The 18,292-nt window shown below is 39.1% G+C and overlaps 1 protein-coding gene across 1 annotated transcript in view; it reads right to left on the reverse strand.

Moving 5' to 3' along the window:
- The window catches only part of GALNTL6 (polypeptide N-acetylgalactosaminyltransferase like 6), a 505,591-nt gene that overhangs the window by 15,809 nt on the left and 471,490 nt on the right, over window positions 1–18,292 (reverse strand). Inside the window, exon 9 of the mRNA XM_075028453.1 lies at window positions 6,502–6,723. Coding sequence (XP_074884554.1) covers window positions 6,502–6,723 — 222 coding nt within the window. The remainder of the gene's footprint in view (window positions 1–6,501; window positions 6,724–18,292) is intronic.

Genomic DNA, 18,292 nt, shown 5'->3' on the forward strand with positions numbered 1-18,292 from the left:
TTTATATTTTTAAAGTTTCATGTGAAATACCTACTCCAAGTGTAATTTTTTTGAGAGTGTTCCATCATTTCTCAGTGCACTTACATTTACATCATATAAATAAAGATTACTGGCCTAATACAAAATTAAATGATACATCAGTTCTGTTCTTAGAGCGTGCGAGCTAATTAAAGTGGAGCTGGTAACAATTGCCATTAATGATTGGGGTATATTTATGTGATTCAGGATTGTAAAATGGCAGTGAATACATTCCACATCCAATGAATGCTTACTGGATTAAAGGGCTTTCATAATTTTGTCTCAAAGGCATTGTTCCATCCCATTCTGAGTCATTTGATCTATCTGGTAAATGTGTTCAATGCATTCCTGGAAAAGGTTTGAGCTGAAGCTACATTTAGTTCTTTCACTGCTGGAGTCTGTCTCCCCTGTTCTTTAGTTCCTCTCCTCTTCCCTCTGCTCCTGAAAGGTTTCCTTGAGTTAGTTTTTCCTCTGGTTTGTTGCAGCTTACGTGTTAGCTCATCCTTTTTTTTGTTTGTTTTATCCTTCCTTTCAACTGCAGAGGGGTCATGGTTTGTTTTTCATTTTCACTTTGTAATAGAGGCGTTTCAGTCAAGTCTGTGCTTTTGTTCTCTGGCATTTCTGTCTGGCCTTGGCAGTTGCTAGAAATTGAACTGAGCCATCGTGCTGCTGCCAGAGCCACGGGGAATGTTCTGCCGAGCACCAGCACCACACGGCCTGCAAATCCCCTAAGATGCTTTCACGGACAAAAGAAGGAAGGCAGAAGCACAGCAAGGAGAGGCTTTTTTCTCATTTATACATCAATATGCATTTGAACTGCCTTGTCTCCAGTCACACAGCACAATGGATTTTGGATTTTTGAGGTTATGAGTTACAACTAGCAAAGAAATAGCTAGTGATGGTAATACACTCACATTTCCAACATTTGTATTTGTGTAATTGTAGAGACTGGGGATGAACAGGAGACAGATTTTATCACCCATGCAGGTAGGGCACTGAGTTGCTGCATACAAAGCTTATTTGCTTAACCTTAAATGCTATCATTTGTACACACATATAGGCATACAGGAAAAGCATGCTTTCGAGGAGCCTGTATGGACTAATAAGGATGGTTAGCAGTGATTTTAAAGGTTGTTTCAGAATTAAATACATTCTGAAAAAAGCATAGGACACTATATGTAAGTCTGCATATTTAGTTCTTGAAATGCCATCTTAACACACGGTGGGACACAGATACTAAGACTATGGGCCCTGCAGTCCTCATAGAGAGCAGATGAGGCGTAAAAGCACAGAGAATACAAACTCTAAGGGGTCTGTTTTCTCCATCTTCTACACTGGAGGTGTCTGAGCAAGGATGTACAGGCTTTTCAGTGCTGCACTGGCGCTTGGAAAACAAAGACGTGTCACCTGAGTGGGATTTCTGCTGGTGTAGCGTCTGACTTCTGTGCTTTAAATGAGGTAGCAAGCCATAAGGGGTAATCACTGGGTAAGCCTAGATGCAGTAATACGTGGGTTTTACAAAAAGCAGTGAACTTAGGTTAAACCTACAGCTTGCTTTCTCTAAGTTAGCCAGCCCATGTTAAAAAGACGTTTCTCCGGAGTATGCCAGGCCTTGAGAAAGAAGTAGCTTAGTTCGCTGGCACTGCAATGGGGAAGGAGGAATGTGATGTAAAATAAGAGCTGGAACACGGGAGGACAGAAGGCCTGAAAGCCTAGACCTTAGGTTTGAAGAAGACACTGTTACCTCTTGACATTTGAAGCTGCTGATTTGATAGACAGGTATTCAAGGGAAAAAAAAAAAGAGATTTTTTTTTGGACACCGATCAAGAAAAGAGAATAAATAAATAAATAAATAAAAAACGGGGTTCACAAACAGTGTTTACATATTGCAGAATATATGGTCTCCCAGATTACTTGACCTCTGGTTAAATTTATGTTGGAGTTTTGCAGAAAGCCAGCAGTTATATGATTTAATAAGCTCCCCATGGGAGAGGCAGATTAAGATGGTCTAGCACTACACTCTCAAAACCGTAGTATTTGTCATTAGTACGCAGGCATAGAATGGAAACTGGAAAGCAATGGATGTGTTGATTACCGTGATAATCTTCTTGTCAGAAAAGCAACAGTCTTCTGAGGAAAAAGAAGGGTCGTAGGCCATTGATACAACCTGCTAGGATTAATTTTGAGATTTTTGAACATTTTGGTGGGAGCTGTGTAATGGACACTAGCATGCTCCATGTTAAATGGAGAAAAAAGCAAGACAACCTCCCCCCACACCCCTATACTTCAAAGCAAAGCGAATTTCCTCCTTCCTTTTAAGGGAATGTACTTTAGGCTGAAAAAGAAATTATAGGGAGAAATTACAGCTTCCCAGAGTCCAGCAGTTATATTGACCAATATTCTTTGACAATTCTAAAACTACAACTTTGTTCCCAGGCAAATGAGTTCCTGCAAGATTTGCTGTTGAGACAGTGGGCGATGTCCTGGCTCCTGCAGCCTTGCCCTGCCTGCACTGGAGCCAGGCTGTCACCCAGGGACATTTCAGCCTCCCTGGGGGCAGAGTGAACCAGAGAGAAGCACTCTCAGGGGTCCTGGGAGCTACCCTGCATGCTCATGAGGGCATGAAACTGTCTGCACCAAAAGCAAAAAGTGGGAAGGTGTAGCAATCTAAAGCAACTTTATATTCAATATGGTCATCTGTTAGAATGATGAATGTGGAACTGGTGCTGGGACTATCCTTGGGGTGCCTCAATACAGCAACAAAAGAGGCACTTTGGTGCTATCAGTTTATGTAACATTTTCCATGCATCTGATTTAATGCCTCAAATAAGAAAGTGGCTGTAGCTCTTAGAAGACATTAGCAATGTTAATTTATGTTGCTTTTTTTCATTTGAGCAGCACTTAAAGCCAGTTTTAGTGCACTGCTTACATTCTCAGATAACCCTAGGGCCATCAATGTCTACAGATCAAATATGGAAAAATGAGCCACCTTTCCCGTCAACTGATACATAGTAATTTCAAAAGTATTTATCCTTTGTGTGAGCCATAAAAAGTCGAAGTTAAAAGAAGTCAAGCACTGCCAAAGACCTCACTGAAGAAACAGAGGACTCTGTTATTCAGTGTGACACTGATCCCGATGAAAGAATTTGAACAGCCCAGCTGCGCAGCACTTGGTCTGTGCAGGGTGGGGAATAGCTGGTTGTATCGCTTTTGTACAACAGACGTGTGACACTTGGTGGGCTGAGATTGACTCATTAAGGGTATGAGGATGACACTTTAAAAAAAGAAAGTAATCAAAAGAGAAGTTAGTGAGTTCTTAGGCTTTAATCCTTTTTCAAATGTGCTACTTGACTTAACTTCATGGGTGACATTTTCATGTCAGTACTGTAAAACAGTTCTGTAAAATCCAGGAGTTTGGGACTGAGAAAGGGGTATTTTCAGGTCCTAGAGCTTAGCACTGCTGCAGTGATTGAGACACTTGCTGTGTATTAAATCATTGAATAACAAGTTCATGTAACAGCAAATGAAACCAAGCTGAAATATTTCCCTTTTGACTGAGTAAAACAAATTTTTTTTTCATATCCCCTTGACTATAGGACTCATGAAGTCTCAAATAAATGACAATGGCTGACATTATATGATTGTTTTACTGTAAAATGTGTTTTTAAAGCTATTGTTGGAAGCTATGATATGCGCATAATATATTCATGCTGGATCACAGCTTGTAGATTCATGAATACGTCCTAAGAAAACATTTGGTTTCCAAATCTCACCTAATGCTGCCATTGTTTTAACTTCCTTCAACAGGATTTCAGATACACATTACAAATAAATTATTCTGTCTTAGAAAGAGAATAGGATGGGTATTACTGTTTTGCAACTGGTAGCATACTTTCCAATATATTTGGAAGAATAAGAACAAAACCTGATTGAAAACTTTCCTTTTTCCCATAGTGGGAGAGGAAAGAGTACCGTTATCTCACCCAGACATAGAACTGACAGTCTCACTAACCTTAATCTGTCTGGATTCGCTGTTACATTGCTTTACTGCCCATATTTCAGATGTTACATGGCAGAACAGAGTATCAAGGGAACGTACACCCTGCCAGCTACAAAGGACAAAAGGCACAAACACGCAGAAGAGAGAAGGCTATGACAAGTGTAGCGAAGAAGATTTTTTTTTTGTTTTTCAAATTTCCTTCTTTTCCACCATGAACAGATTTTGTCAAGAAATGTGAGAGTCAGATTTTAAATAAATGTTTGCAGAAAAAAGAGGAGTTGTGCAGAGGCTGTTTGTGAGATGGCTGCTTTCACACCACACGCTTTTACTTGCTAGATATCAAAATACTGGAGCCAAAAATTGTCTGAGTACTTCATTGTTTATTCTTTCTCAGACTAGCATAGGCAAGCAGATGTAAAGTCTTTCCAAGTGGAAGCAGAGAGGGTACTAAATGACAGTCAGTCTTGGCACAGACTTTTGGTGTGTATAATCATCAAGGTTTCTAGAGCTCCTTGATTCTTACAAAGCAATAACACACAGTCTGTTTTTGTCTTCAAGTTTCTAGTTATGACAGCCATTGACCTTCAAGTTTGTTCAAGTTCCTTGGAAGTGCCAACCAATTAATTAAAACTTCACAGGAATGTGACAGTCTCAGGAAAAAATAGAGTAGTAGGGCTGAAACTTCTTGTTATTTTAGAGAAAGTACATTTTAGGGGAAAAAGAAAGCCTTTGGTCTTCACTTCCTTCCTAAGAACTCAATAAGTGCTTTTAAGGTACAGATTTGATACCACTGCTATGATCTTTGATTTACTTTTTAAAAGTCTTGCTTTTATGCAAGGAGTATATTAATATTGCTGTGAAAAGAATGAATACCTGAATCACAGTCTCTTCCACTTAGACGCTCTGATTGAGTTACGGATTGCTCAGCTGGCCAGAGAAATTACACATCTCATGATCACAGTCCTTCAAGGATGCACATGTATATGTGGAAGATGGTGAAGGAAGATCACAGTAGCAGTCACAGCACCCGATCCAGCCTGACTTCTACTGATAAACTCCTTACCTCGTGGTATACATTAATCCCATAATGTGTGGGCAGCAGTATCAAAGATAGAAGAAACTTTAACAACAAAGGAATTAATTATTGCCAAGAAGTAGCAAACAGTAAGACACACATAAATTGAAGTTCCTTTGAACATCTGTAACTGGTAGCTTACAAAGAATAGTTAAGGACTGCTACTACCACAGAAAGTTATTTTTAAATTTTTGCAATGAGGTAATTTGCATTTTTAAAAAGAAATTCTGAAGAATAGTAGAGGCACCTATGTTTAGAAATCCCCTGCATGGTCCAGCCTTGACCACTGGGGATATGCAGAGGAGTGAGGGGTCTTACCAAATGTTTTAGTCAAAGTTTCATCTTCATCCTTTGGTTTCAAGTATAAAAGGTAATTGTCTGAGAGCCCCAAGAAGATCTCCAGCAAATTAGAGAAGGCCAGAACTCACAGCACAGATATTCCTACTGTTTTTAAAAAAGTAGCACAATACACTGAAAGAGCAAAGCCTTCTTTATAAATCTTAATGAATTGAGAGGAAAAAGCCCTCTGCATACCACCTTTCCATGGAGTGAATCCACTGTGTTTCCTAGGAGTAAAAAGGCCACTGCAATTTTTCAGTGCAGCTATGGAAGTAATTTCCTGTCCCTGCACTCTTTGTGTTTTCATTTCTTCTACACAAAACACACTGTCAAAGCAAGGTGTGCTACGGCTCTGCTCTTCAGAGAGGTCTGAATGCAGGTCTGAATCTTTGATCATGGGTGGAGAGTTCCAGCAGGCTGTTTGCTTGCCCCTGCTCTGGAGTGATGCTTGGGTATTGGCTTCTGTCTTGGTGGTCTCTCCCTCCCTTCATGCCCCAAAAGAAACATTGCATTTGTCTGCTACTGGTACTCGGTCATGACAGCACCTACATAATGCAGATCACAAGCTGAGCAAAACCAGTCTTTCTAGAAGAAAAATATCCAAGCTTCGCTTGTCACATTTGCATGTGCGAGCAGAACAGAGCAAACCTAACTCCACCTACATACAGTTGTCCTTGTAAGAACAAGAAGAGGTATATAAGTGGATATGCAAAAACAAAGTGTTGCCCTTAGACCTCCTTTTTGCTAAGGTGATTCTCAGCATCTAAAATCATCTTGTGACATGCAATAATGAGTGCTACATAGTCTTTTTCACATTCTTCTCCTCATTGTGCATGCATCTTATGGCCTGTACACACAAAATTGTAATGAATTATAAAAAGGACAGCGATCGTTCTAAGACATGATGGTTTCTCATTTTAATGGCTAGTCCAGGGTTTGTTCCAATCACTGTGAACTCCCTTAATAACACTATTTATCATAGGAGCTGAATCTAATTTCATAATTTTAATTTCCTGCAATGTAAAATGTTAGACTCATTTAAATTTGATCTAATTTGTGTATTCCTCACCTCTCCCCAGGCAGCAGGTGGAGGCTCCACAGGAGGATAATATTTGGGGACATCCCAAGCCACTGCAGCCATGAACCACTTGAAATCTTTACATTTAAGGTGCTTGCGAAGTTCCTTCTGGGCAGAGATATCACCAGTTGAGAGATGTCTGTACTCAGGCCGTCGCTGGTAAATGTACTCTGCAAACTCATCCATCCATGTCTCTGCCACGCGCTTCAGGTTCTGTGCAGCAGAAAAAAAAAATCATTAATTTCTTCATGCCTTGAGTGAATGATATTTCTAATGGGGAGAATTAAACAAAAAAAATTCAGTAGTCCACACAACTTTTAAGCTTAGCTGGTCTGATTTCTCAGTCTTAAAACATGGAAAAATACCAATAAACGTATGCTATCTTCATTACAGTGTTGAGCAAACACTACAGAGTATTAAGTACCCTGCTTTCCTGCTGATAGAGTCACCTGTCTGTTGAACATCTTATTTTCCTTCATATTCTTTATGCATCTCCACATGGGTTTTTGATCAATGATGGATGTTGAAGAGAAATTTTCTTTCAGCTGCTCACATTGGTACCTATGTGTTTTTTCCTGTTAGTTCAGAATCTGCTGATGTGCAGGAGCAGTTCAAATTATTCCTTTGCCTTTGAAAGGCATCTGAATTTTCAGCTGTCATCTTACTGCTTAGTCACCTAGCAATTCCTACCTAAATTTTAGGGCCAGGTCTTACATGTGCATGTATGGGGGCAAACAGTCATGAGCTTCCTCTGCCCCATCTCACAGGTGGTTTTGCACTACCTTTGGACTGAAAGCTTCGCTGTGTTGGCGTGCTAGCAAGTCTGTGCAAAAGCATAGCATGTAACCTTGAAGTAGAGCTGATCTGAAGCAATGCAGCTCATGGGATAGGTATGGCAACTTGTGGCTTCCTGCACTCACCCTATAGACATATCTAAGACTATTTCTGTTCCGTGAAACCCAGTTCTGGCTTATGTCCCACAAAGTTTATTTTTGTTGGCATTTTACAGGAAACAGAATTACCTATTTTGTTGCATAAGAATTTATTCAAATTATAATTAATTAAATTAGCTGATTCAAATTATAAAATAAAAAAAAAAAGACTTGCAAGGAAAAATCCTGAATAGGTGAGACTGAAGAGATATATTTTATTGTTATTTAATGTCATGAAGTCTAAATAGGCCCAGGGCAAATTTTTCTGTATTTTTGTTTGTTTTTAAAATTCCTCCTGCAACTCAATCCACACAGCTTTATATGCAGATGTTGTAGTGGAGTACAGGCTTAGTCTATTCTGCATTTCCACAGCTGCCCAATAACCTCTTATCCCACCAACAAAGCAACATCTCACTGGATAACACTAAGACACTAGGGCATTCTTATTGCTTTGCTTGTAAAAACAAGATAATCAAGTTTTGTAATATTCTTTTTATAGTATGCTAACTGCAAAATTCTGAGATTCGCTCTGTAATAAGCTGGAGGACAATATACATCTGATTATCATCAACATAAGGTAATGTTTCTTCTCAGAACATTCTCTGCATATAAGTAAGCCTGATCCGTACTCTGATTTGCTTTCAAGATTCATTTGAAAATTCCTTTCTTGAATTTTATTAATCCACACAAACTAAATGTCTCTGAACTAATAAGGCTTATCTGAATACAAAGACAGCAAGACACAGAACAAACGAAGTACTTTTAGCTGACACTGCAAGATAAGTTTCTATGTGCTTTCTTTCCGTGAAGCAAATACGTTATAACCTGCAGGGATAAAGCAAGTAAAATGAAAGGAGTATAAGAATTCAGAACACATAACCCTATTAAAAAAAGGCTCGTGCCCCACATAAGGTTGAATTTTGCTGTAATTTCTTGAAAACCTGTATTACTTCACAAGAAATTAGAATTCAAGAATACAGGAACTGGGTAGGACAAAGAAAACCAGAATAAATTCAAGAACAACATCTAAATGACAATCCCACCTTTCTGGCAGAAACCCTGTAACACAGCAATCTCCTGACAAGTAAAAATACTATGTCATGAGACTTTGTAGATAAGGCCAAAATATGATTAAGATCATTAAACTAAGAAGCCAAAATCATGGAAATAGGTGTGATCTTTCTAGCATATCTTCCACTGTAATGCTGTACACCTCATTTACTACAATATAAATGCAGTTTAAGACTGTTCTGGAAAATATATTATTTTTTGCAATCACTTTATCTGATAGTGCTATTTTCATATTTAAAAAAACATGCTGTAAAAAGAACCATACAGTAAAAGTACAGTAAAAAAATTCTCTTAGGAAAGAAAAATTCCAAGTAACTCCAGCAGCGACTTACCCCATCAATTTCAAGAGTAGGCTCTGCTGGAGTTTTCTCTTTAGTTATTTGGCTGCACTAAAAGAACTGAATTCTGCTTTAGGTGGTTATAACTGAATAAAAGAGGAGACCAACAGAAATCTTGATATTATACCTGGTCACTGGCTCAAACTTCTCATTCACCAATCAAAAACTCCTTGTCTTCCAAGTGTGTGTGCGTAAACCCACCAAAACATTGCATTAGAAAAAAAATAATTCAGGTCTTCCCACCATTCCCCAAGTATCAGGTAAGACACTTTAGACAAATCTATTTAAAACTTTGTTCCCCAGTTCTTCCAAGACCATTTTCTCCATCATATGCTAAAAATCTTCCCAAACCTTGCCAGATCCTGTAACGAACCTATATGTTATCCTTAGCATGTTTATACACTGCTGTCATAAGCTGAACCCTTATGAGGCAGCCCTTTGAATTTCAATAAGTTCCCTTTTAAAAATACAAACTCTTGATTTGCTAGCTCCATATCTCCAGACTGTTTATGAACATGACTGCAAGGAACTCTCCATCCTGGAGTAGTGGGAAGCTCGCTCTGAAGTTGCCAGTTACTAGGAAGCAAGCACTCAGCATCCAAACACTAGTTTTAAAGAGGTTTGTTGCCTTCAGTTAGCATGGGTTTCTTATCCTTATTATCGTGATGCAAGCTCAGTAACCACCATGCTTCCTTTTAACATAAACATGTACAGACTAGTAGTAAAACTTGAAATTGCTGTTAATCCCCATACTTGAACTGAATGCAGTCAGGAAGAGCTGCTGTCCTGAAAGTTCTCTGGTGCAATCTTGCACAGTAAAGGCAAACACCATTTACATTCCTATTTAGAACATGCTAACCCAGCATGTTCCTGGAGCAAAAATATAGGCTGTCCAAGATGAGATGAGTGTGCTCTCCTAAGCTGAAGATCCCTGTTCTGTGGCTGTCTAACAGCATGAAAAGTTGCATTGTGCGAAGAACCTCCTAGGAACATAACTCTTCTCTGCAAATTATGTCCATGAGCTGCTGGTCTTTTACTCACCTTATCACAACAGAAAGGTAGAGAGGAGCATAATCAAAATGAGAGCACTCCTCCCTGAACACTTTAAGGCCTACCAATCAAGTGACTTACTGTAAGGTCAGGATGTGATTTCAAATCCTTTACGAGTCTCCCAGAGTTGCCATTCCCACAATCTGGGTGAATGTCTGACATGGTGGAGAAAGGAGGACAGTCACTTCCCCCTTGCCTGAGCCTTAGGTCAGGCTAGACACAATCTGAGCATGTCAACATATTACACCCACAAGTGGGCATGGTTATGAATAGCTACCAAATCTTGACAGAGTCTAGCTGTAATACAGATGCTAAGCAGTTCAACTTTGTTAGGACTTCACCGCGTGTGTGCGTGTGTGTGTGTGTGTATACTGCTGCAGAATTTAGACGTCAAAGGAGTTTAAGAGCCTACCAGATTAGGTGGCATTTTGTGAATGTCTTATAGCATCATTTAAGCACTCCAGTCTCACGGTGAAGATAATCTACAAAGAATTTAGAACAAAGTAAGAGTTATATTGCAATCTTCTTGATTTCTGTCTCTGTTACTCTTTGCGTAATCTTCTGAAGAAAACTCCTTCAAATGCCAGTTTCTCAAATGGCATCAAACATCTTTATCAATAAGAAGAATCAGTTTTGGGATATCTTAGTGGTAGATCACGCTTGGATTCAATCTGAACACCTCATCTAAATGCATACGGAAAGGAAAAATGAAACATGTTTCTACAGCTGAAAACTGCTGTAGCTCAGTTTGGCTGTCAGATTCATTGCAAGGTTACAGATGTTCAGTTTGGTTACCCTGGTCTTTGAATAGAAAAAAAGGAAAAATACAAATTAAATAGGAGCAATTAAATGAAGATCAACTCAATCAGTTACATGAATTGACACACAATGTAAAGGAAGTCACAGGGACTCTTGATGGACATCTGAGGAGTTTCTCAGGACCCATCCATGACAGACCAATGATAATTTGTTCTCTCTTGTCATTTTCAGTGAAAAATTTCTGTACATGAATAAATAAGGCCCAATGATATTTCAGTAGATACATATTTCTATATGTAAGGTTGTGACAGCTGTCACCAAGAAGCTGAGATGCATACAAAAGTGATGGCAACCACACTAAGACTGACTCATCAGCTGCCATCAGTTGCCTATGTATGCATTCTTGATATAATTAAGTTCTGTGCCACTGTTACAGTTTTACTCTCTGGTAAATCCTTTACCATCAGGCTTACATTTAGACAAGTTTTCTTTAAGTTTGTATGAACTCAGACATTTAAGACTGTGACTTTGTTTTGTATTTTCACTCAGCAATAGTCTACAAGACAGTAAGTTACAATGTCACTGATACCTGGACTTCAATAAAAGAGTTTAAATCAACTTGACTGGAGAAAGAGAGAGATAAATGAGGACTTCTCCACTTGAAAAAAAGAAATTTTTCATGGACCATTTTGTCCCTTTCACTTTCTTCAGTGACTAGGGAAGATACATCTCTCTGATCAAATGACTGTCCCTTCTTTTTAAGCATGTAAGATCATCCATCATTTTCAAGAGACGTGATATTACTCAAATAAATGCAGTGAGAAGAAAGTAGACACTGGCCATGAGAATGGAAAAGTGGAGTGAGGCAAGGACATGTCAAAGGACAGATTCGTAAATATTCCCTCTAAGCGAGGTTTAACTAGATTGGTCCCTAATACGAGAGGTGTAGTTCCACATTTTGTAACTGTGGCTGGTGTGCTGGCTTGCAATGACAGCACTGGTAAGAGAGCTGCCTAGCTGTAGCCTGTTCGCTGTTGCGAGCCTGCACAAATCCATCCTCTAGTTGCATCTTTTCCAACTGACATTCTAGATGTAGCAGTTAAACTAATATAAAAATGTAATTCCTGTTTTCAGTTTCTCCAGATGTGCTAAAGTAGGTTTTTGTTATCCGGTGGCACTAAAGCAGCACAATGGTTTTATTATTTGTTTCATTTCACCTGCATAACCTGTTTTTTCCGCTTTTGTGCCTGTCTCACTGTTTGCATGAGACCAACCCTGACCCCAATCCACAGACTTTACTTTTGTAAATATTAAACTACTACAGGAACATTTGGGCCCTGTAATGAGTTCCTGTTCTCCTGCATTTAATCTGAACATTTTCCAGGAAGCTGGATGTCACCAGCTGGTGTAGGCTTATTTGTCGTGATAGTAATACCTCTCATCAGCCTGAACATCAAAAATCACTTGCCATTACACCAATCAAATATGAATCACCACAGCACATCTGAGGCCTGACTGTATTTCAGTTGTGAAATATGAGAGGATATAACTGTTTATTTGATAAAAATAACCTAACAGTCTCTGCAACAACTGACATATTAATCTCTTTTCCTTCCTAGTAAAATTCCAGTGGGATTATTTTCACTCCACCTACATCATCTTTCTAATATAAATGTTCTTTATTGTTTGTTTTGTGAAGCACAGGGTTGTTGCTACTTCAGAATGGGTGCCCTGTTTACTTCTGGAAGCAGCTGTATTTCATTTGGCTGGAAATAACATAATATACAGTTTGTTTTATGTAAATTGTATTTAAAAAGCGCATTGGGATCCAGCCAGCCAAGACAACTTCATGTTCCTCTGGAATACGGGTAGCATAAAGTCACAATAAATCATCACGGAGGAGGAGAACAAAGTATGACTAGAGCAGCCCATCCAACAAATACGGATTAATATGACAGAGGCAGCAGGGTACAGAACTCCAGAGCACTCACAAGGATTAAAATGGTACCCTCAGTTTCATGCAAAGGTCCTTCCATCAGTGTCGGAACAAAATAATTTCTCATTTCTGTGTATTTCTACAGTGAAAGCACAAGAAAACATTTCCTGGACACTAATTACAGCTTTCTGACGTTCAGATCTCAATATCTAAGCTGCCTACATCAGTTAAGTCTAAATGGGGGTTTTCATCCCTTTGCCCTTCTTGCCTAACTCCCTTTTAACTTAGGCAGTGCTAGTGTTTGTCAATCTTTCCCCCTCTTGGGTATCTTATTTTGGTCCTTTACACTTAACTGTGTTTAAAACTTAACAGGGTTTCATTCCGGCAATGGTTTGTATTTGTGTAAAACAACCCCAACCAAATAAAGAGATGTCTGCAGGCATAAAAGAAATGCTTCTCCATGGAAGACAGTATGCTAACTAGGTGACAGAGCCAGTGGTGTATATAAATAAATCTTGTGAGGGTTAGCACAGCTGGCAGAGAAGCAAGAGACTATTTATTCTCAGCCTGTAGTCTGCAAATACCTAGAACTAAAATTCCACAGATGTCATCTGAAAACAGCCAGGATTTCATTCTCTCTGTAAAGGTTTGCATCTCCACCGCAAAAAATTCTAAGACCTACACCCTGGAAAAAAGTGAAAAAGAAAGCCCCCGAACCAGCCCACTGACGAAAGGCTACATCTCTGCTCGCTGGCTTGCTTGAGGCCAGCCTGCGGCGCTTGGAGGGCAGGGATGGGCATGGTCCCCGTGAGGATGCTGCCCGCCCCCAGCTCTGCAGCTGCAGGTCTCTGCAGGCTGGCTGCAGGGGAGCTGCGGGAAGCAGTGCCGGTGGAACACCATCTCCGCAGATTTGTTGGCTACTGCCATGCTTGCTTTACAGACCCATACTCTGCGGGCACGTACAGACCGTAGCCCACCTCTGCAGCTAAGCCTGAAGAGAGTTCAGGGGTTTGATTCCAAATACATTTCTTTAGTCACGTAACTTGGGCTCCAGCACTGGCCTATCGAACGAACCCTGGAAAGTAGCTACCACCACTTTGATGTTGTTATCATCCAGAAACATCTAGTTCTCCATCTTCTTTGTATTCCGTTTGGATAGCTAAGCTGCCTGTCCTGTTCTGTTATTATCTTAAAAGCAAAACTTCTATTCAGATTGGAGAAAATATAAAATATTAGCATTTTAAAAAATTACTTTGACTTTCTTGTATTCAGGGATTAGAAGATATTAATTTGAAGATTTTCTTTGGTAAGCACTCTCTTTGAGATCTCGGTTCAAATAATTTTCATGATGAATTTATAAAACTGTTAAATAAAAAAAGTTAGAATGGAAACTTAAAAGCTGTATTGTATAATCATCATCATTATATATTATAGCTGTGCTGTTGCAAGATGGTGATTCTTGCTTGATTCCTAAGTAATTTGCTTATTCTAAGCTGATGTTTGAGCTGCTTACTGTGACTGCTGAATCATAACTGACTTTGTGCTACAGTCTGTTTTCCTACAGAGGTGATTGCAAAAGTGCCAGCAGTGCTCCCTTAACAGCATGCAAAATCTATCGGTTTGCACTCCGGTCACGAGAAAACATAGCCATTATCTAACTGATTCTCCTTGGTTCTTTAACTTCCCTGGAAACCGAAAAGAAAATGTTCATGGGCTGCTTTAAGAAAACCCCAAACATTATTTGCAGCTGGGAACCCTCCCCCCCACCAATGGTCACAGTATTATAGGAAGCTCTGTCAAAAGTGTAAACGTGGTCACAGCACCAGATGATATAGCTACAGTAATTTTCTTTGAAGATCCCTTCTGAAGCCACATGAAAAGGCTGAGCAAATGGTTCAGGTGGGAATCTGAACCCACCTTTATCAGCTGAATTCCTGAACCCAAACTCGTGCAAGTTCCAATTCAGCGACACTGTGTAATGAGGCAAATGTCATCGTGCTTGTGCCTGCTGGGTCAGAGGATCACTGTGCTCTGGGATCCCACGTCCTGGCGTGCAGGGAGGAATTCAACTTAAGGTTAGGATTCACCACGCTGCTGGGTTAGCATCCAAACTTGAACTTCAGTGGGATTGCCCTTCCCTTCAGAAAGGCCTAATGCTCTAATGTTCTGTAGTTAATGCTAAAATGCTGTGTAAAATACCTGCAAATGAAAAAAATTTCTGTAGATATATTTTGAAATTCTGAGTTCATCTCTGCATATCCTATGGAACAGTGAGCTTTTATTGATAAATTTCTTATGGCTTTTACATAATCACAAATAGAAAAAAAAATCCCCCCCCCCAATAGGAAACTAAATAAAATAAATACTAAACTGAGATGCACCTACAAGAAAACGCTAATAATATTTTAAAGTCTAATTTCATAGGTAACTGGCTAAAAGAAAATAGCTTAGCTAGAATTGTTAAAAAGGAAGCAACAGTCAAGAATACCACAAAGCAACTAAAATAATCCAGTAAAATAATTCAGAAGTTTTTAATAGGGCAACATCTTGCATAGGACTTTTAAGATTTGGGAGTTCGCTTTCTATATATGTCTTAACTAAAACAAACCAGCAAAATTAGTTATTAGTTACTGCAGTTTTGTGCAGAGGTTGACAGGTTTGGAATGAATGAATAATTATGTGGTGCTTCCACATTATAATGTGGAATCAGTGTTGACATCTGCATGTCCATTAATCTTTCTTTATGTGCAATTACCTGTAAATTGGACACAGACTGCATTTGGCAAGCAGCAACATCTTAAGACATCTCCAGACAAAAATATTCAGCTTTTTTGGTTGTCACAGTCTGTTTTATAAATCTACTCTGCATGTTTACAGCTTGCTTTACTTTTGCTCTGTACCACCAAACAGTTTTACTGACAGAGTGTTTCATATGTGGATGCTTTTCAATTTATGGGGTATGTGTCAGCAAAAAATATGCATAGGCTTTGCAGGTCTTGAGTGACAGATAAGAAGGTAAGAAATACAATAAGAAGGACATAGAAAATTGATGTCACGATACATACTATTGTGTGTGGTACACCCAATATGTTATTGTGTGTTATTAAATAACAATGGTTATTTAGAGGCGGAACAGGGTTTTTGACAAGTCTCTCATTTAATAAAGCATATGTGATCCTCATGTCAGGTTACAGCTCTTCAAAAAGATATCTAGATTGGTCAGGCATTATGCAGCTGGCTGAAACTCTGTGTTGAAACTTGCTGCTAAAAGATATAGAGAGCTGAAATCCCAAGGGAAGGTAAAATGGTCACTTTAAGCATTATTTGTTAAGGGAAAACATAAGCTGAACCAGCTTGAAAGCAAACCCATGGCATGATTTGGGCTATGCCTGAATTTGTCTAGAAGCTCTGTCCTCTTCCTAACTCCAGCCTCCATATCCCTTGTGCTGCTGCTGTGGGACAGGATGGGAAAATCTGTCATTCTTTAATGCAGTATCTGCACGAGAGAAAATTCTCCCCTGATTAATGAAGAGGCTCTTGCAATCATTTATACAATCACAGTTAGGCTTCGTAGGGCTCATTCCTTTCTGAACTGCATCTCCAGCATCCTTCTTTAGCAGCAGATGGAAAAAGATTTAGTAAAAACCTTTGTGGAAACTACTTAGAAGTGAAAAGTATTGCCTTTGGCAGCAGGGATAATACTTTCAGATATTCTTGAGTGTGTTATTCATTATATTCTTGAACTAGAGGGAAGTTTTAGACAAAATACTCATAAGGGGTAGGCTATAATATTTGGAGGATATAATATAATATAATATAATATAATATAATATAATATAATATAATGTAAAATAATAAAATATAGTATAATACAATACAATATTTGGAGGATAATGCAAAGATAGCTGAAATATCCAGGCCACTCCTGTACATACTCCCCTAGTATTATTTTGGCTAACAGCTCCATTTGGGGCAGTTTATTTGGAACACAAGTGGTGTGTATCAAAGGGATTGACACACCAAAGATGAATACATCCTTGCTTTTCATTTTCCAGCTTGGATGAAAGAGAATATTTTTAGGCTTAAAACCACACACAATTTGATGGGTCAGGGACCAAACTCTCTTCCTTGGCTAGTTATTGAGATAGCCCCAAACACTAAAACATACAGAATTTTCTTGTGCTCTTGGCAGCCTTGATGCAATGTATCCTAACATCAACGTTTTGGTTTAGAACGTTGTACTGGAAAGAAGCTGGGAATCTAAGAATTCAGATTTTCTTTCATTGATAAATATCTGCCAGAAATTTACCTAAGCATCATGTTTTGGACCCCCACAACACAGAAGAAACTATGCATTATTTGAATGGGATGGACAAGACCTATCCTATCAGCACACTAGATCTTTTCCCACAAGATACAGGGCAGTCAGTCTGTGCACAGGCAGAGATTTCAGTTTTATAACCAGGAATGGTTTTTGGTAATACTTCATGAGTGATTTATCGAAATCAAGCTAAAATAAATGGTACAAGGAGGCTGCAGGCTGTGGCTACCTGGTGGCTCTAAGTACTCACAGTGCCTCTGTGAAAGCTAGTTAAGTTTTGAACTTTATGAGATGCTAGTAGTCCAAATAGAAATGATTGTATTTTGCTCCTACAGGTAATGCACGAGACAGCATATTCTCTAATGAGATACTTTGTGCTGTAATAGAGAAGAACAGACACTGAGGTTTGGATTTCCTGTTTCAAGTTGTGTGTGATTTTTGCAGTGGATACCATAAACCAGTTTATTTCAGCCAGTGCAAAAATCTGGATGGGGAAACTCTGATATTACACAGAGCTATATTGGGGGAAGATTTTCATCTCACAGTTCAGTCAATCGAGTTTTTGTTGCCACCACTAATCCCATTACTGTATCGTGTGTCGCACTGTCTGCACTGATGTTCTTTTAAGGCAAATCCTTCTCTCTGTCTAGCCAGCTGTCAGGCAGGCAGCGTAGGTGGCCTCTTTCCTCTGCTGCAGTGACTACAGCAAGCCTTGTCCCATGGTGCTGAAACCAAGAACATCTCCCCCTTAAAGCAAGAAATTTATTCTTTTATTCATACCACATTTTCATTATTAAGAAAAAATATGATTCATAAAATATTACCCTATGGCAATATGCAGACTTTAATATTAATGCCGTTTTATTAAAAAAAAATAAATCCTCTAAACCAGAAAAGATTAAACTCAAGCATGAATAAATACTAGTATCTGCCTGGAAGCTACATCTGTGCCCTCTGTCTCCCATCTTTTGACATCCTGTGAACATCTCCAGAAAGTTATAGAACATTTTCTCTTGAGCAAAAAGCCCCTCATGGATATGGATGTGTTCAGCAGTCTTTGAGAAATGTCTAGAGGTCTTGTAATTTCTCACTCACATGGCTCAAAGCTGGCTGCATTCCACAACCAGGTTTTACACAATAATTAGACAGTCGCTCAAATCATTGTTACTTAGTCCTTTTGCCTCAGAAAAACATCCCTTCCACGAGATTCTGCCTTTTCTGCTGACTAATAAGAAAATGTGCATTCAAATTGGTCCTGCTTGTAAAAACTATGACTGACAACACTGTGCAATTTGAGAACCGTAAGCCTTAGGTTATTCCTAAGTTCTTTTGAATTAGCATGAAACGCGCTTCTGTGCTGAGATGTCCAACCCTG

The sequence above is a fragment of the Buteo buteo genome, chromosome 1, assembly GCF_964188355.1.
Source record: "Buteo buteo chromosome 1, bButBut1.hap1.1, whole genome shotgun sequence".
NCBI classification, from domain to species: Eukaryota; Metazoa; Chordata; class Aves; order Accipitriformes; family Accipitridae; genus Buteo; species Buteo buteo.